The sequence below is a fragment of the Ranitomeya variabilis genome, chromosome 2 (genome assembly GCF_051348905.1).
Source record: "Ranitomeya variabilis isolate aRanVar5 chromosome 2, aRanVar5.hap1, whole genome shotgun sequence".
Classification (NCBI taxonomy): Eukaryota; Metazoa; Chordata; class Amphibia; order Anura; family Dendrobatidae; genus Ranitomeya; species Ranitomeya variabilis.
The window spans coordinates 604,364,257-604,384,442 of record NC_135233.1 but is presented as its reverse complement, the minus strand read 5'-3'; the positions used below and the strand labels follow the sequence as shown (position 1 = coordinate 604,384,442).

The 20,186-nt window shown below is 45.8% G+C and overlaps 1 protein-coding gene across 2 annotated transcripts in view; it reads right to left on the bottom strand.

Annotated features, from left to right (window-relative positions):
• PEPD (peptidase D) overlaps positions 1-20,186 on the bottom strand; it is a 225,868-nt gene that overhangs the window by 3,990 nt on the left and 201,692 nt on the right. For both annotated transcript variants that reach the window (XM_077288630.1, XM_077288631.1), the window contains exons 13-14: positions 9,903-10,087; positions 7,461-7,652 (exon numbers count right to left, since the gene is read on the bottom strand). In XM_077288630.1, the coding sequence (XP_077144745.1) occupies positions 7,461-7,652; positions 9,903-10,087 (377 nt within the window). The remainder of the gene's footprint in view (positions 1-7,460; positions 7,653-9,902; positions 10,088-20,186) is intronic.

Sequence of the window (20,186 nt, the reverse complement as noted above, 5' to 3'; positions counted from 1 at the left end):
GTAGAAACAGGAAAGCTATCTTGCCTCAGAGAAAATCCCCAAAGGATAAGACAGCCCCCCACAAATAATGACTGTGAGAGGAGAAGGAAATGACATACGTAGTATGAAACAAGATTTAGCAAAGGAGGCCACTTCTAGCTAGATAGAATTAGTACAGGACAGAACTCTGTGCGGTCAGTAATAAAAACTAGAAAAAGTCCACCGCACAGATATGCAAAAATCTCCACACCTGACTAAAGGTGTGGAGGGCAAACTCTGCTGCCCAGAGCTTCCAGCTTAGCGGAATAGGTTCATACTGATAAGCTGGACAAATGAGCAAAACATAGAAAGTGCTGAACAACAAAGTCCACAACAAGTGAACTGCAAAAGGACAAGCAAGGACTTAGCTTTGCTGAACTGGTCAGAGTGTCAGGGAAATCCAAAGAGCCGTGACTCCAGGCTGGAACAATTGACAACTGGCATTGAATCAGGGAACAGGCCAGACTAATATAGCCGAGCCAGGAAGACGATCAGTGAAAACAGCTGCTGATGCTAAATCCCAGAAGCAGCCATACCACTCAAAACCACAGGAGGGAGCCCAAGAACAGAATTCACAAAAATGCCACTTACAACCACCGGAGGGAGCCCAAGAGCGGAATTCACAACAGTACCCCCCCTTGAGGAGGGGTCACCGAACCCTCACCAGAGCCCCCAGGCCGATCAGGACGAGCCAAATGAAAAGCACGAACCAAATCGGCGGCATGGACATCGGAGACAACCACCCAAGAATTATCCTCTTGGCCATAACCCTTCCACTTGACAAGATACTGAAGCCTCCGCCTCGAAAAACGAGAATCCAAAATTTTCTCAACCACATATTCCAACTCCCCCTCAACCAACACCGGGGCAGAAGGATCAACAGATGGAACAACGGGTACCACATATCTCCGCAACAAAGATCTATGGAAAACATTGTGGATGGCAAAAGAGGCTGGAAGGGCCAAACGAAAAGACACTGGATTGATAATCTCAGAAATCTTATAAGGACCAATAAACCGAGGCTTGAACTTAGGGGAAGAAACCTTCATAGGAACATGACGAGGGGATAACCAGACCAAATCCCCCACACGAAGCCGAGGACCAACACACCGACGGCGGTTAGCAAAACGCTGAGCCTTTTCCTGAGACAACGTCAAATTGTCTACCACATGAGTCCAAATCTGCTGTAACCTGTCCATCACGGAATCTACACCAGGACAATCAGAAGGCTCAACCTGCCCTGAAGAAAAACAAGGATGGAAACCAAAATTACAAAAGAAAGGCGAAACCAAAGTAGCCGAACTGGCCCGATTATTAAGGGCAAACTCGGCCAACGGCAAGAAAGCCACCCAATCATCCTGATCAGCAGACACAAAGCATCTCAAATAGGTTTCCAAGGTTTGATTAGTTCGCTCAGTTTGGCCATTCGTCTGAGGATGGAACGCCGAAGAAAAAGACAAATTAATGCCCATCTTAGCACAAAAGGCCCGCCAAAACCTGGAAACAAACTGGGAACCTCTGTCAGACACAATATTCTCCGGAATGCCATGCAAACGAACCACATGCTGAAAAAACAATGGAACCAAATCAGAGGAGGAAGGCAATTTAGGCAAAGGCACCAAATGGACCATTTTAGAGAACCAGTCACAAACCACCCAGATAACAGACATCCTCTGGGACACAGGAAGGTCCGAAATAAAATCCATGGAAATATGCGTCCAAGGCCTCTCCGGGACAGGCAAAGGCAAAAGCAACCCACTAGCGTGGGAACAGCAAGGCTTAGCCCGGGCACAAGTCCCACAGGACTGCACAAAAGAACGCACATCCCGCGACAAGGAAGGCCACCAAAAGGACCTAGCAACCAAATCTCTGGTACCAAAAATCCCAGGATGACCGGCCAACACAGAACAATGGACCTCAGAAATTACCTTACTTGTCCAACTATCAGGAACAAACAGCTTCCCCACAGGACAGCGGTCAGGTTTATCAGCCTGAAATTCCTGAAGCACCTGCCGCAAATCAGGGGAGATGGCAGACAGAATCACCCCTTCCCTAAGAATGCCAACCGGCTCAAGAACTCCAGGAGAATCAGGCAAAAAACTCCTAGAGAGGGCATCCGCCTTAACATTCTTAGATCCCGGAAGATATGAGACCACAAAGTCAAAACGGGAGAAAAACAGGGACCACCGAGCCTGTCTAGGGTTCAGCCGCTTGGCCGACTCGAGGTAAATCAGATTCTTATGATCGGTCAAGACCACAATGCGGTGCTTGGCTCCCTCAAGCCAATGTCGCCACTCCTCAAATGCCCACTTCATAGCCAACAACTCCTGATTGCCGACATCATAATTGCGTTCGCAGGCGAAAACTTTCGGGAAAAGAAGGCACATGGCTTCATCAAGGAACCATCAGAATTCCTCTGTGACAAAACGGCCCCTGCCCCAATCTCAGAAACGTCAACCTCAACCTGAAATGGAAGAGAAACATCCGGCTGACGCAAGACAGGGGCAGAAGTAAATCGGCGTTTAAGCTCCTGAAAGGCCTCAACAGCCTCAGAGGACCAATTTGTCACATCAGCGCCTTTCTTTGTCAAATCGGTCAGGGGTTTAACCACACTAGAGAAGTTGGCAATGAAACGGCGATAAAAATTAGCAAAGCCCAAAAATTTCTGAAGGCTCTTCACAGATGTGGGTTGAATCCAGTCATGAATGGCTTGGACCTTAACAGGATCCATTTCTATAGATGAAGGAGAAAAAATAAACCCCCAAAAAGAGACCTTCTGAACTCCAAATAGGCACTTAGACCCCTTCACAAATAGAGCATTATCACGAAGGATCTGGAATACCATCCTGACCTGCTTCACATGAGACTCCCAATCATTGGAAAAAATCAAAATATCATCCAAATACACAATCAAGAATTTATCAAGATAATTGCGGAAAATATCATGCATAAAGGACTGAAATACAGAAGGAGCATTAGAAAGCCCGAAAGGCATCACCAGGTATTCAAAATGGCTTTCGGGCGTATTAAATGCAGTTTTCCATTCGTCACCCTGTTTAATACGAACAAGATTATATGCCCCTCGAAGGTCAATCTTGGTAAACCAACTAGCCCCCTTAATCCTAGCAAACAAATCAGAGAGCAAAGGTAAAGGGTATTGGAATTTGACCGTGATTTTATTAAGAAGGCGATAATCAATACAGGGTCTCAAGGAGCCATCCTTCTTGGCAACAAAAAAGAATCCCGCTCCCAATGGTGACGAAGACGGCCAAATATGCCCCTTCTCTAAAGACTCCTTGACATAGCTCTGCATAGCGGCATGCTCTGGCACAGACAGATTGAAAAGTCGGCCCTTAGGGAACTTACAGCCAGGAATCAAGTCAATAGCACAATCACAGTCCCTATGTGGAGGAAGGGAACTGGACTTGGGCTCATCGAATACATCCTGGAAATCTGACAAAAATTCAGGAACATCAGAAGAGGGGGAAGAGGAAATTGACATCAAAGGAACGTCACTATGTACCCCTTGACAACCCCAACTAGTCACAGACATCGATTTCCAATCCAGCACAGGATTGTGCACCTGTAAAGAATGGAAAAACCCAGTACAACAACATCATGTAAATTATGCAACACCAGAAAACGGCAATCTTCCTGATGTGCTGGAGCCATGCACATAGTCAGCTGAGTCCAATACTGAGGTTTATTCTTGGCCAACGGTGTAGCATCAATACCCCTCAAGGGAATAGGACTCTGCAAAGGCTGCAAAGAAAAGCCACAGCGCCTGGCGAATTCTAAGTCCATTAAATTCAGAGCAGCGCCTGAATCCACAAATGCCATGACAGAAAAAGATGACAATGAGCAAATCAGGGTCACAGACAGGAGAAACTTAGGCTGTACAGTACTAATGGTAACAGATCTAGCGACCCTCTTAATACGCGTAGGGCAATCAGAAATAGCATGAGCAGAATCACCACAGTAAAAACACAGCCCATTCTGACGTCTGTATCCCCTCTGTCCGCTTTAGTCAAAATCCTATCACATTGCATAGGCTCAGGTCTCTGCTCAGAGGACGCTGCCATATGGTGCACCACTTTGCGTTCGCGCAGGCGCCGATCAATCTGAATGTCCAGAGACATAGATTCGCTCAAACCAACAGGCGTGGGGAACCCCACCATAACATCCTTAAGGGCTTCAGAAAGACCCTTTCTGAAAATTGCTGCCAGAGCATCCTCATTCCATTTAGTGAGCACAGACCATTTTCTAAATTTCTGGCAGTATAATTCTGCCGCTTTCTGACCCTGACACAGGGCCAAAAGTGTTTTCTCAGCATGCTCTACAGAGTTAGGTTCGTCATACAATAATCCGAGCGATTGAAAAAATGCATCTACATTAAGCAATGCCGGATTCCCTGACTCAAGGGAGAATGCCCAGTCCTGAGGGTCACCACGCAGCAGAGAAATAACTATTTTAACTTGCTGAATGGGGTCACCAGAGGAACGGGGTTTCAGAGCAAAAAACAATTTGCAGTTATTTTTAAAGTTCAAAAACTTAGATCTATCCCCGTAAAACAAATCCGGAGTAGGAATTCTAGGCTCTAAGGCCGGAGTCTGAACAACATAATCTTGGATACTCTGTACTCTTGCAGCAAGCTGATCCACACGAGAAAACAACCCCTGAACATCCATGCCCGCATCCAAATCCTGAATCACCCAGAGATTAAGAGGAAGGAAAAAGACAAAACAGACTAAAGAAAAAAAAATGGCTCAGAACTCTTTTTCTTTTCCTTCTTTTGAGATGCATTCAGCTCATTTTTTGCCAGTTGTACTGTTATGGTCTGGTGATGTAGGAGCGACATGCGACTAGCTCTGAGCAGGTGGTAACTATACAGACCGCAGTTCCTGATCTTAACACAGACACTAGCAGTAGCCGTGGGATGTTCCTGTCACTCCCTGGACACCTCGTCACAGCCGGAGAACTAGCTACCCCTAAAGGTAGAAACAGGAAAGCTATCTTGCCTCAGAGAAAATCCCCAAAGGATAAGACAGCCCCCCACAAATAATGACTGTGAGAGGAGAAGGAAATGACATACGTAGTATGAAAAAAGATTTAGCAAAGGAGGCCACTTCTAGCTAGATAGAATTAGTACAGGACAGAACTCTGTGCGGTCAGTAATAAAAACTAGAAAAAGTCCACCGCACAGATATGCAAAAATCTCCACACCTGACTAAAGGTGTGGAGGGCAAACTCTGCTGCCCAGAGCTTCCAGCTTAGCGGAATAGGTTCATACTGATAAGCTGGACAAATGAGCAAAACATAGAAAGTGCTGAACAACAAAGTCCACAACAAGTGAACTGCAAAAGGACAAGCAAGGACTTAGCTTTGCTGAACTGGTCAGAGTGTCAGGGAAATCCAAAGAGCCGTGACTCCAGGCTGGAACAATTGACAACTGGCATTGAATCAGGGAACAGGCCAGACTAATATAGCCGAGCCAGGAAGACGATCAGTGAAAACAGCTGCTGATGCTAAATCCCAGAAGCAGCCATACCACTCAAAACCACAGGAGGGAGCCCAAAACCAGAATTCACAAAAATGCCACTTACAACCACCGGAGGGAGCCCAAGAGCGGAATTCACAACACATTACAGAGTGATCTATTTCACGTGTTTATTTCTGTTAATGTCGATAATTATGGCTTACAGCCAACGAAAACCCAAAAGTCATTTACTCAGTAAATTAGAATACTTTATAACACCAGCTTGAAAAAATGATTTTAACATCCAAAATGTTGTCCTACTGAAATGTATGATCAGTAAATGCAGTAAATACTTGGTTGGTGCAAATACTGCATCAATTACTGCATCAATGTGGCGTGGCATGGAGGCGATCAGTCTATGGCGCTGCTGAGGTGTTATGGAAGCCCAGGTTGCTTTGATAACAGCCTTCAGCTCGTCTGCATTGTTGGGTCTGGTGTCTCTCATCTTCCTCCATAGATTCTCTATGGTGTTAAGGTCAGGCGAGTTTGCTGCCAATCAAGCCCTGTGATAATGTTGTTTGTAAACCAGGTATTGGTACTTTTGGCAGTGTAATCAGGGGCCAAGTCCTGCTGGAGAATTAAATTTCCATCTCCAAAAAGCTTGTCGGCAGAGGGAAGAATGAAGTGCTGTAAAATGTCCTGGTAGACGGCTGCGCTGACTTAGGTCTTGATAAAACACAGTGGACCTACACCAGCAGATGACATGGCTCTCCAAACCATCACTGATTGTGGAAGCTTCACACTAGACCTCCAGCAGCTTGGATTGTGGCCTCTCCACTCTTCCTCCAGACTTTGGAACCTTGATTTCCAAGGTCTAATGTGAAGTATCCATAATCAGTGATGGTTTCGGAAGCCATGTCATCTGCTGGTGTAGGTCCACTGTGTTTTATCAAGACCAAAGTCAGCGCAGACGTACCAAAAATACTGCCAAAAGTACCAATACCTGGTTTACAAACAACAGTATGACTGTGCTTGATTGGCAGCAAACTTGCTTGACCTTAACGCCATAGAGAATCTATGGAGGAAGATGAGACACCAGACCCAACAATGCAGATGAGCTGAAGGCCGCTATCAAAGCAACCTGGGCGTCCATAGCACCTCAGCAGTGCCACAGGCTGATCGCCTCCATGCCATGCCGCATTGATGCAGCAATTGATGCAAAAGGAGCCCTGACCAAGAATTGAGTGCATTTACCGAACATACATTTCCGTCAGCCAACATTTTGAATTTTATAATAATTTTTCAAGCTGGTGTTATAAAGTATTCAAATTTACTGAGATAATGACGTTTGGGTTTTTATTGGCTGTAAGCCATAATCATTGATATTAACAGAAATAAACACATGAAACGCATTACTCTGTTTGTAATGACTTTATATGAGTTTCACTTTTTGTATTGAAGAACTGAAATATATTAACTTTTTGATGATATTCTAATATTTTGAGATGCACCTGTATATTCATCCCTAGAAAATGTGATGAGATGATGAATTAGCGTTTTGCTCATCGGCTGGACGATTGGGAGCATGCTTGGCCAATAGATACACGGGGCCATTACTGCCATCTTGGCTTCACGGTGGTGAGAGGGGCAGACGTGTGCAACTACCTGCTATGGTCCTGCTTTCACCCAGATCTGGCCTGAGGAAGGATGATTAGTAATGGTGCATTTGGATGGGGAGGTTGCGCCCTGTATAAGTCAAAACAGCTGTTCCTGTGCATGGAAACAGTGAAAAGACTGCAGCTTTTAACCATAAAACCTTCTACTGCTGCGAATTGGCCGCACTGTGTGAACGCAGCCTTGCACTTTCTTACTAATTCTTGGCCCATGTCAATGCACCGCTAACGATATGGATGATTCTTTATACATTACTATTAGCAATATGAAGATCAGTAATGTGGTCGCTCACCCCGCCGAATCCCCTGAAGCGCTGCAGAACCTCACTGTTGATGAAGCAGGACTGAGCGCGATTAGCCAGTGCCTGGTCCAGGACGTGGTCAATGAAGTAGATTCCAGGCTCGATTGTGAGGACCATCCTCTCCTGCAGGGCCCGGGTAGTGCGGAGACTTTTCAGACCAGGCAAATCGATACGATCAACACCCTGAAAACCAAGCAGAATATTATTGATAAGATACAAACGTCATGAAGATAAGCGGCCCCCGCCATCCACATTAACATCTGATGTACATGGCCTACATTGAGCATACCCTGGATGGCATGTGTGAGGCTTCAGGGGGTCAATTATCAGCATTTTGTACCTCTTTGATACTGGTGTCGTATCAGTACTTCGGATTTTATGCCGTAGGCCAATGTGATGTATTCTTGTACATCCACAGATGAGATACATGCGGCCGTGGCGAGGTATAGATCCACCAATGAGATTTGGTAACGTCTCAGCTATCTGTAGTTGCATGCACACAACTACTGGAAAGTCACGGAGAGTTGGCCCTTTAATTGTGCTCACGTCCATACAGGAGAGCACGGTCTGGGCGCGTTTCACGTCCCACAGGACAATCTGAGTGTAAACACGTTTCCTGGAAGGCGAGCACCGCGGACATCGGAAGATGTGAACAACTCTCCAGATTGTACTCTAAATAATGTGTGCAGCCAAATGGCGGCCGGCAGGGCTATCACAATATGTTCTCCTGTCACAGAGACATCCTGGAATACACTGCGGAGCCCGGCTCCAAGTCCTAACAAGCAGGAAAGTATACTTTGGCCATTGGAAGAACAGCTAATCAGAGAGCGCAAACACAAAACAGAATCAGCTGTTGGACGGAGCGTCTGGAGACATCGAGGGGCTGACAATATTAGGGGACTCGCAGTGACCGATGTAACGCCACGCTGTACGCCTGACACCAGCATTAACCCATTCGGATCTCATGGAGAAGACGCTAAAGGATCTTACAGGGGTTTTCCACTTTCAGCTTACCCCAAACACTTTCATATATGTAACATAAACAGAGCAAGTACTCGTCCTCCCCAAGTCTTGCTCCTCGCCACTGCTCCACTTTCAGTGATTCGGCTATAGCAGTTACATCAGGTCGACATTGTGCATCACCGCTGCAAACAATCACTGCATTCGATAGCTCATGGCGTCTAAATAAAGATCATTGATTGGCTGCAGCCGTAATGCAACCTGTCGACATTATGTCGCACCTGCAGCCAAAACAAGCGACGGGAGCTGTGGAGGAGCCTGGACCCGGGGAGGGTCACTCTCTGTTTGTTATGTTACCTGTATAAAAGTGTTTGGGGTGCTCTCTTCTCAAAGAGGAAAACCCATAAAAAGACTTCATACTTCATTCAAGATACAGATCCAATCAAAATGATTCAACTCCTTTGAAAAAGAGGGTTTTTTTGCGTTTCCTGAGTACTCTTTCAATGTTCTGATCCACCAGAGTGTTTCAGTGTTTAGCATTTTTTCCAGCATTTGTGGGACGTATTTTGGAAACGCTGGGCACTTTTTGAAACTTGAAGCCGTTAAGAAGCTCTCAAGAGCCTGAACATGTGAACAGTGAATATTTTTCATATAGAAATGCATGTGTTCATTCTATTCAGTGTTTTCAGGGGACTTTGTTCAGGTGCCTACGGGCAAGCAGAGCTTTTTGAGGCTTCCTTTAGAACAGAGTCGCTCTGAAAACGCCTGGAAAAATTGCTAAAGAAAAAACCCTTGAAAGTCTCTTCCTAATCGGTTCTATTGTAAAACCAGTTTGCCGTTCACATGTTCAGTCTTTTGAGTGCTTTTCTGCCACTTCAGGTTTGGAAAATCTCCTGGTGGGAAATATAGAAAGTGTCTGTTACTTTTTGCAAGCATCTCGAGATGGAAAACACTCAAAATGAGGTACTGTCCAGTCAGAAGACTGTAAAAAAGTCACCCAAAAAGGTGGTTCTTGAAGCGGTTTCCACTAGAAAACTGTCGTTTTTTGACTGCTGAAAAAAAGACTGTGTGTGTGTGCACATAGTCAGAGTTATTCACCCTTGGTGTAGAATCACTCATTGGAGCGCAAAGTTGCCACTTATCCAGAGACTGACCAAACATCAAATACCTGGACTGGCTGGGGACTTGTAGAAATATGGCCGGCAAAACCGTCTGGCAAACATCCAGAGCGACAGTATCAGTTCTGCTAGCTGCCATTCCAAAAACTGCTTGTGGCTACAGGGGCAGACAAAGCCACAAGCCGCTGACAACAGGACTGTATCCTGAGATTGCAGCTCTGGACGTGACATGATGGAGAGTAAGACCAGAACTGAAGACTTAATCTTTGCTTTTGGTTTGTCGCCATTTCCTATAAACACATGTTTCTTTATTAAAGTGATTGGTTTCTAGGGCCGCATTACACAAGGCACTGACCTCTGGGTAGCCTCCAACATCATGGACGTCGATGCCAAGGAAGTGACCCAATCCGTGCGGCATGAAGACCGCTCCCATGTGAGCCTTGATCATGTCCTCAACGTTGCCCTTCAGGAGGCCAATCTTTGCCAGCTCTTCCAGATGGATGCGGTCTGCCAGACGGTGCATATCTGGCCATGCCACATCTACGAGGACGACAAGGGTCATTAGTATTTCTTCTATATGAGAACTATACAGCGTGACTACAATGTCCTGCCGTCTTCCCACATGTGTGACAACTCACATTGTATAGGGTTGAATACTTAACACAGAAATTCCAGCAGAGGCGACCGGACTCTTTTTAAAAGGGTTGTCTGCTTTGGAATAGCACCTTTTGTTATCTGGGGGGGGGAAACCTGGCAGCAAGTGTCCGCTGGGGGGCTTCATAATGGCCTCCTGTGTCCTATAGGAGCGATCCATTGTGCCAGTCATGTGAAACCTGTGTTGAAGACCTATGTAAACCAGTGGGCGTGTCATGAAGAAGCCATCTAAGTGCACTGACACAGCCCCAGTGCACTTCCAGCCTAATTTGCATATGACTTTTACACCAGGTTTCTCATGCCTTCCACATCGGATTTCTAAAAAAAAACCATATTATTTTAATTGTCGTACAAGCGCACACAGCTGTACCGCTACTATACGAAAGTTTCTTTTAAGAAGTTAAAGTCGTGCAAGCTGGCTCCAATGAGACCCCAACAATCAGCTTCTTGGAGGGAACGAGAAGTTGCTCTGACCCTTATGCAGTTTTGATTTCAGCCTTCGCAGCCGCCCTCCCTCCATCCTATAGAGCAGTAATCCTACATAATCATCCTCATCTGCAGTTTGGCCGGAGAGCTCTCGTCTTGTGCATCGTCTGTAATCCATTAGAACCGGCTGCCCGCAGTTTTCAGCCTTTGACACACACAAAGTCTACAGAAGAATAAACTTTGCTCAGTAGGTGAAGGATTATTAATTTTTTTTTTCTAGCATTTTCATATCTGCTTCATCAAATGGTGCCGTATAGAGGTGACTGCTATTACCCGGCCCTGAGGTTTGGCTCCCTGTAGATCTAATATATTTCGGGCTAAATTCTAAGAATAATGGGCCAGTGACTTGTTCTGTATGCAGTGAATATGGCATTAGGACCACAGGGAGTTACCGGAAAAAAAATCACCAAACTACAGTTGAAAAAACACCTATAATTATCGTTTACACAAGGTAAAAAAAAAACCCACAATGTTGGAAGGTGCAGTTTTAGCACGCACATTGTCAATGAGACTTCTAAAAAATCTCAACCACACCTCAGTAGTGGTCATCTTCCCTTACGGCCCTGATTAATTTTTTGCATTTTTAATTTTAGGCCACTTTTTTCTTTTGTGGTATTTTTGGAACCAAATTCTTGTTATTGGCACATGTGGTTTGTGAATTATGCTCCATTTTAGTCCATAACGTTCTGAGTTAGATGTACATAGTAGTGATGAGTGAAAGTGCTCGGATAAGGTGTTATCTCAGCATGCTCGGGTGCTAACCGAGTGACTTCAGCATGCTCGGAAAATATGTTCGAGTCCCTGCGCCTGCATGTCTCGCAGCTGTTTGACAGCCGTAACATATGCAGAGATTGCCCAACAGCCGCGAGACATGTGCAGCGCCCCCGCTGCCGCAGGGCCGAGGGGTACCCGGCACCGGGCCTCTGAGTCTCTGCTCTGGGGGTTGTCACGGTGGCTAGGCCCGGTCCGTGACCCTGCTGAGGGGCGCCCAAATAATAGGGTGTGGATGGTGGTGGTAGTGCGGTGCTGTGCCGGTCGCGGTAAATAACGAGGACACCAGGTTGCAGTCTCTTTACCTCTTTACTGAAGGCTTCAGGATCCTCAGTCCGGAATACAGTTAACCAGGCTGCTCAAGTCCGGCCGGTCCGATGGCACCTCCAGAGTTCCCTTTGCAGGTGGAAATCTGTGCCTACCTTCTAGCGCTTGTGTGTTGCGGTCCTCCCCTGCTGTGCTTACGGGATAGTCCCCACAACTGTTGTGTCTGTTTCTCGTGTTCCCTCACAACTGGATTCTGATGTTCTTCTTCGTCCCCCAGATGATATGGTAGGACGCACCCGTATGACGGGTAGGCTCGGAGCTCTTCCTGGACCCTAGTGTCGCCCTTCTCCTAGTGTGCCCCCCATGTCTTCATAGGTGATTGGTGTGAGACAGCCCGCCTATAGCTGACTGTCCTGCCGTAGGTTTGAAGTATTGCTTGGAGCCTGATACTTCCTCGGCGTTCCGGCCACCGGCTACGCGCCTCAGTAGGATGTTGCCTCGATCTTACAGCACGACTCCCACTGGTATTTCTCCTTGTTGCGTTGATCTCGTTTCTCACTCAGCACAATATACCTCGCTTCTTGTCCTTTCTTAGGGTAACGCTGCGATCAGGTGCAGGCGCGGTCCCGTAACGTTCTCTCTGTTTGCTAGGCCTCTGTCAGGATCCCACCCCTGACAGGGACCCCTCTGAATCTTCCCCTACAACACCCTCTGCCACAAGGTGTTGCCTGGTTCCAACCCAGTCAGCTTTCTGAACTAACTTCCTATCCAACCCCCAGTTTTACCAGACTGTGAGGAGTGGCCTAATGCATAGTGCCCTTAGCTCCCCCTGGAGGCCAGACTGTGAAATGTATTGGTGTCTGTGATACCTGGTCAGATGAACTCCTTCAGTGCCATCAGACGTACCATAGCCCCCCTTAGTGGCGGAACAACAGTACTGCAACGACCAGGACTCTGGGGCGCTGCACATGCAGCCGCGTGGACTCAAACATATTTTTCAAGCATGCAAAAGACACTCTGTTAAGACCCGAGCATGCTCCGATAACACCTTATCCAAGCACATGCGCTCATCACTAGTACATAAATCATCACACTAGGAGGGGGACTTGTGCGACATCAATGGATGAATCAACTAAAAACATGCAAACGCCAAACCTCGGCCACAATGACGAACATAACAGACAAAAAATATAAAATAGATTTAAAAAAAAGTACAAATTAAAAGAAGAATAAGAATTAAAAGAAGAATAAGGCACAAATGGAAAAACAGGCGAGAAACACCAAAAAAGGCACAAATAAAATAATGAATCGGGGCCCTGTGTGTGAATATTCCCAAAGGAATGAAAGTGCATAAAGGCCAATGTTTTATCACACATCAGATAGGTCAGAAATAAGGCACTCCAGGAAAACCCCTTTATCAGAAAAAAGTAGTCAGATCTGGGACCCCATCATCACTTATGGCAGAGGGGCAGCAGTGTCCGGCTTCAGACTTTCTTTACCCAGGAATTGAGGTTTTCTATTGAAGGTCATTTATTAATGTCATCGATTATGGACATCTCCAATAAGCGCCAATAATCCGGGGCGTCACGTGTTAAATTGTGAAAGGCCTCATGATGACTTTTACTTCGTTCCCCCATCATTACCCACGACAGGGGATTTGCCTCTGACTACAGGCCTAATGAACGATGACCCTCTCGGCTAGAGACATAATCGGGTCGTTCCAGGGGTTTTGTGTCTCCAGACACGTCTCATAGGCCAAGTGCTGCGTTTTGGATGATTGCGCACACAGCCTTCCCCCCTGTGACTCCGCTCCTCTAAGCTTCATAAGAAATGTCCTTGTACTATGGAAGGTATCTGCCCAGTCGCAGAAAAAAAGGAAAAAAAAAAATCTGCTGATGGTATGTCTGGTTAATCCCCAGCTCGCTGCCAAATGATATCATGTGTAATACAGGTCAGTGAACCAATGGCCGGGCCAGGAATTGTAGCTATTATTAATATTGGCCGCCAATGCAACCAGACCACCTTACCCAATACTAATCACTGGGGGGGCGCGTGCTTCTCCTATACATCATGCACTGGAGACCTGCACCGGGAACCTTTCCTACAGATCGGGAACATACGGGATTGTCACAGAGTTTATACAAGTAGAAAACATAAAATAGTCAGAGCCCCCTATACATTTTCTATTATTGGGGAATTTGCTAATATAGGGAACATGGAGGGCGGAATTTCATCAGCAAAAAAAAAAAAAGAAAAGAAAAGAAAATGCTTGAAATTTGTTGCGGAATCGCGGCACATTCCGTCATTATGAGATCAGACGCCAGTGCACGGACTGGCCGGCGGCTCTACCTACCTGAGCCTGACAGCTTCTTGTATTTCCATGATCCAGGGCCACGTAAGAAGAACCACGTGAGCCTGCTCCTACCTGCCGGCATCCCCAATGCCCCTAGTGTGATGTGGAGCGGGGCCTACTGATCAGCAGAGGCACTTGGGATGCCGGCAGGTAGGAGCAGGTTCACGTGGTTCTTCATACGTGGCCCCCTGGACGACGCTCTAGCAAAACTCTAGAAGAATCTTCTCTGTGGTCCTGCTACTTCTGTACTGTGCAGTGAATTTCCGCTCAGGTCATTCATATGCACACGGGATGGAATTTCACCAGATTTGACCGAAATTTCACCCAAAATCCGCGCAGAACATTTCATACTTGGGGCTGTGTGTGAATTTACTCCAATCACTCGGTGGCGACGGTTCAGCTCCGGCTTCTTGAATTCTCACCACAAAAATGACAAACTTTTACCTTGGAAAATGTCTGCCGGTTTCAGGCTTAGCGTTGGTGGGAATCCGTGCTCCGAGGCCTTTCCTGAATGTAATCTTTGCACACACAACGTTGTATTGTTTGTCACAGACCACAAGCCACATTTCAGCTGCTGGTCACAAGAGTCCTGGTGGCGTCAGACCCATATTTCTTCTTACAATGCGAATGGCGGCAGAATTGATGTTCTCATTAGTGTCAGGTCTGCAGACAGGAGGTGAGAGGTCAGGGGACGCAGACAGCCTGCAATTCTTGTCTCAAACCTTCAGCCACTGGAAGATAAGGACTGTAACGTGCGGCTTTCCAGCTGTCACAGGGCGCCTCTCCGCCATTAATAATGCGGCGGTAAATCACCAGTCACCTGTGCAAAGGAGGCCGACTGAGCTGCAAGGGTGCAGATGTTGCCATATGCATTGGAGTAAAATCAACTGCGGGTCAATGAGAGAGTCAAAATGGGACCTTAGGGCTTGGACAGAGAGATGATGGGGTACGTAGGACTTCTGGAAACCAGCCAGTTCGGCCAGCTCTAGACTTTTCATAAAGGGGTTTTCTAGATTTAGAAAATTAATTAATAGAATACAGTGTTGATATAAACATTTTCAAGATCTCTGCTTGCAGTCATTCACCAGGAAGCGTCAGTTTTCTGTACTGTGTCCATCTCATGACCAAACCTACACCTGACAGCAAGCAGAGATCTAGAAAACTGAACAAAAAATGGAGTAAAGTGTCTTGGGAAATTGTAAAACTTCACATGATGCAAAGAATATCATTTATCTGCAAAAACAATAGCGAGGAAAAACACCTTTTCCATCAGTCTGTTGGTTTCCACAAAGCCCCTTTTGTCTGGACGCAGATGTCACACAGTGACGACATTAATGAGGAGTATAATAAAGACGTATTCAGTGAGAACAAATCGTGCCAGTACTGAATGGATCAGTCATTCCTTTACTGGGGAAGTTATGTGACAACGTAGCGGGTGACCGCGGCGGACACTGACGCGCTCTGCTCAGTAATTCCCATCATCTTCCTGCAGGAGGCGCTCTCTAATGCCAGATCCTTCCTAATGATCGATCAATGACTTGTGCATTTTTCTAACAGACTTTGGACAGATTCATTATTGCTTTTGTGCCTCTTTGGTCTACTTTTTGTTGGTTTTCGCCTTCATTTTATTTGCACCTTTATTCTTTTAATTTGCACCTTTTTACGTCTTTTTTTTTAAAATGTTTTCCTGTGTGGGTTAGGTTTTGTGTTTCCAAATGTTTTTGGCTGTTTTATCAATTGCAGGTTTTTTTTTTTAAAGTACCGTATCTAAATTTTTGCACAAATTTCCCCCAGTGGCCTCACCTCGTCCCCCGCAGTGATTTTAAATACGTCTGAAAATTTTTGCTCAAATTTTGTAACATTTTAACAAAACTTAACAGTCACAAAAAAAAGTTAAAGACAAAAATAAAGAGCATTTTTTTTGATTTTGCACTAAATTCCATTTTGAAGAGTTTGGTGGGAAAAAGGTAAATGAATGTCACAAGAAAGAAAAAGAAAAGTGACTTTAAAAAAAACCCAAAACGCTGCAAATGATGAATCGGGTCCTTTGTGTTTCAAATCCTCATCATTTTCAAGAACTCTTCTTGCTCTCAGTCAATGAAATTTTTTTATTAAAGGGATTTTCCAGTTTAGGAAAACACCTGTCCCCCAGCTGCAGTTTGTTTAAAGAAAAAAAAAAACAGACAGGTTTACTCACCCTCCCCAGGTCCAGTGCTGAGTCTCCGCCTCTGCTCCCCATGTCTAGCCAACGGCGCTGCAGTCAATTAGGGGGCTCAGCGGCTGTCAATTTGGGCAGAGCTGCTGACCTCAGTTATTGGTTGCAGCTCTGCCGACGTGACGTCATCACAGCAGACAACAAAAGACACCGGGAGCAGTGGAGAAGACTCAGTGCCGGACCTGAGAAGGGTGAATATAGCCCAGCCTGTTTTTTTTTTTTTAACAAACTGCTGCCGAGTGACGGGTTTTCTGAAACTGGAAAACCCCGTTAACATGCAAACCTAACACATCTCAAAAGTGGGTACAATTGTTTCCTCTGTGAACAAAAAAAAGAAAAAACCATCAACAGCAAAAATGTCTCCTGTTTGCTACAATGTACCAGTGCAGGTGGCGTCAGCTTTGCATGTATAGAGCTATTCTGTCTCATAGTAGGATGCAATTGCAGCAAATTCTCAGCTGTAACAAGGTCAGGACTGTCATTGACACGAGAATGGTTACATTCACCGTCAGCAAGCAGAGATCTTGACACGGCAAAAAAACTGACGCTTTTTCGGCAATTTTTCAACTCCTCAAAGTCAGAAAACTGGTGTTGAAAATGTCTCTAAACCGGTCAGCTCATGGTGGGCATAGATTTTATTTCCTGGTGCATATGCAGCCCCTCTTAAGAAGTTTGCTGCATCTTCAGGTCGGTCCATGCACCAAAAAATACTCCAAGACCGGAGTACGATAAATCCCCTCCAAAGTGTATTAGAAACCTACAGAACCTCTCATTTAACAATGTCTGATGTAGAAGCCCAAGTTCAGCAAGTTTGGTATAGGGGGTCCTGGTTCTCAGCCCACCAAAGATTGCTCAAAGCAAGAGGTGTCTGGCCCTGTAAATAGAGCCATTCTACCACTGGCGTAAAGGTATTAGTGGGGGGTCTCAGGACTTGGACCCCACAAATCAAAAGGGGCCATAACTTGTGTTATCCTTTACATAGGTCCTTAAGGAATTGTTCAAGGCCTGAGCGAAGACTTTTCAGATGGTCAGAATGTGGTTAGTTTACATTAGTCGGAGGACGCCGGTATTTACCATCAAATAGTCGCCGACGCTGCGCCGTGACACTCGGTGTCCTGAGGACAGTGTCGGCTGTCAGTCTCTGGCGTTCTATATATAGAGACACCCATGTCCTGACGCAAACTCTCGCTTGGGGTTTAATTCCCCAGACTTCCTCAAACACAAGGTAAAGATGAGAGCGGGGTCATATCAGGTCAGCGACGGCGCACACATATATTACCTTGACAAGCACATAAAGCCAAGGTCTCGCTGGTGAGGAGGGACAACTCTGATCTGTATACATATTCCACAGCTCGGGGGGGGGTGTCGCTCCAGGGGAAGAGGCGCAGTTCAGACACCATCACAATGTGTGACTGCAGCCGGCGGCCACATTGCTTGTACTGATATCAATCAGCCTGTTAAATATCATTTCCACCGCCATCAAGTCTTCTTGTGCAATGTTTGCAGGGGTATGGCTATAGGGGGCTCGGATAGCGCCCCTGCAGGTAAACTAATGCACAACAGTCCGTAGACTAATTGGAGCCCACACTTGATTACGAGTGGGTAATTTGATCTTAAAAGGTAATTTTAGAGAAAACTGATAGAAAGGAGAGAACCCCTTTATAGCGAGGACAGTAAAGGATTATTTGGGGCCACTGGGAAGGGATGAACATTTTCCAGTCTTTCACAATGGGAAGGGTGTGCTCCATCTGTAGATGCCCAGATCAGTCTGTCAGTGGATGTATAACTCAGCTGGAAAACTTGTTGCAAAACTCAACCGAAGACCAAGGAGCGAAAGATCTGCCAGACAATCCCCCTTCGATGGTCCCTCAAGACCGAAGAAAACAAATGGCCGTGTCAGCTCAAGACAATGAACGGTACAAAAATAAATATACAAAAAATGAACACAAAAGTGAATAACCACAAGCTATTCAGAATCCGACTAGTAGCAAAAAGCCGCTGACGATGGAGAAATCGTGCAAAATTCCCCTGTTTCCCTCACTGGGTCTGTGGCATCGACGCACAAAGAGTCTCTGAGGTCTTTATTCCGCTTGGACCTCGGCACCGGTTGCGACACCGCTGTCTTGGCCACCGAGAGGGAATGGATTTTTATAGGATTTATAAGACAATAAATAAGTTATGAACATGTAAAAAAAAAACTAAAGAAAAGCAAGGATTTCTGCGAGCTTAGCTTCTCTAGTGAAAATGAAAGATGTAAAGCCGTTATGGATGACAAGTCGTCACATCACCGCCTACAGACTGCAATGGAGGGGATCAGGGGTGGTGGGATGACGCCAGCAAAAATACTACAGGCAAAATGTCCCACAGACTTCCATGTTGCTTTAGTTGCTATTTCTGAACTCATCAGTAGGTACATGAAGGACCACTTATGGTTGACCACCAATAATGGGGTGATCTCTGGGATCCATTTGTGATGAGCACAATGTGAGGCTGCAATGTGAAATCCGAGGGTTCGGACCACTTTAATCAAAGGTATATAGGGCCTTCACCACCATTGTTGGTAGAAAGTCCTCTAATGATCCCCTGGAAAACCAAGACCTGTCCAGACTGGCCGCTATGGACAACTCCACCCTTCCTTCTCCCTAGGAGAGAAGTTTGTAGACTTTGCAGGAGGCGACTGGTGATAATAAGGTTATACTCCAATTAGGATGATTTGCTGGTATCAGAACGTGAAAGACCCCATCAGAAGATGTCCAGCTCTGATCACTGCTGGTTTCCACATGGCCTTTTCGCATTGGCACTATCAGACTGCATTAAATATACAAGGCGCAGAATTGCCCAAGTATTTGCACAATAAATATGAAAATTTTGTGCCTCCCTTGTATCCAGAGCAAAGATTTTCTCAAGGTTAAATGACCAAGCAATCTGTATAATGCATATATCTGCACTACAGACATGTAGTCGGAACCATGGCCCCTAACATCCGCTCTTAAGAAGGAAAAGCTATGGAATGATGGAAATCACAGGATGAAGACGTCACTGATCTATAAATGATGGAAAAATGGAAACCACATTCTCAAAATCTCTCTGTCTTCAGTCTAGAGTCAGAGACTTGTACAGGAACACATGCACTTACTGATTCGACTGCTATCACTCAGGTTATTAATGGTCGTTTGAGGAACGTTATGATGCTGTATGCACTTGGGAAAATCATCAAGAGCCTCTGCTGGCAGCTCCTGTGTCATCACCAACCAATCACATCCTATATGTGGACACAAGTACGGAGATGGTGCAGCCAGGGGAGCAGGTTTAGGCCACGCAGGCTGCTCACAGTGGGGTCTGGCGAAGAAAAATGGCTCCTGGGACACTTTGGAGAAAAGGAGTCAGCATTGGTTCTACCACCAAATCAATGTAACGCCAAGCTGTTAGTGCACCTGGAATGAAGACTAGAGGGGTCCACTGACATTCCATCATGAAGGTCTCTTCATGGCGTTGCTCATGTGGTCTCCAGACCAATCTCTGGCTATCATTGTATCCAAGACAAAAGTGGGACTTTTCACTGAAGAGGACAGACCTCAATTTCAGCCTCCATTGCCGCCTTTTTCTGCACTATGATAGTCTTTGAGAGCAGTGGCATAAAATAAATGAAGAGGCCTTAACGAGCAAAGGATACACCAGTCCTACTCCCGGAATTATGGTGTGGAGGGGCATAATGTACAGTAATCGGACCTCTCTAGTCTTCATACCAAATGCACTAATAGCTCGGAGATACATTGTTTTGGATCCAATAGTACAGCCTATTCTCCAAAGTGGCCCAGGAGACGTTTATCAACATTACATGGCTGGCTCGCATGTTGCTTGTGCTACTGTGAGCATCCTGCAAGGCCTAAACA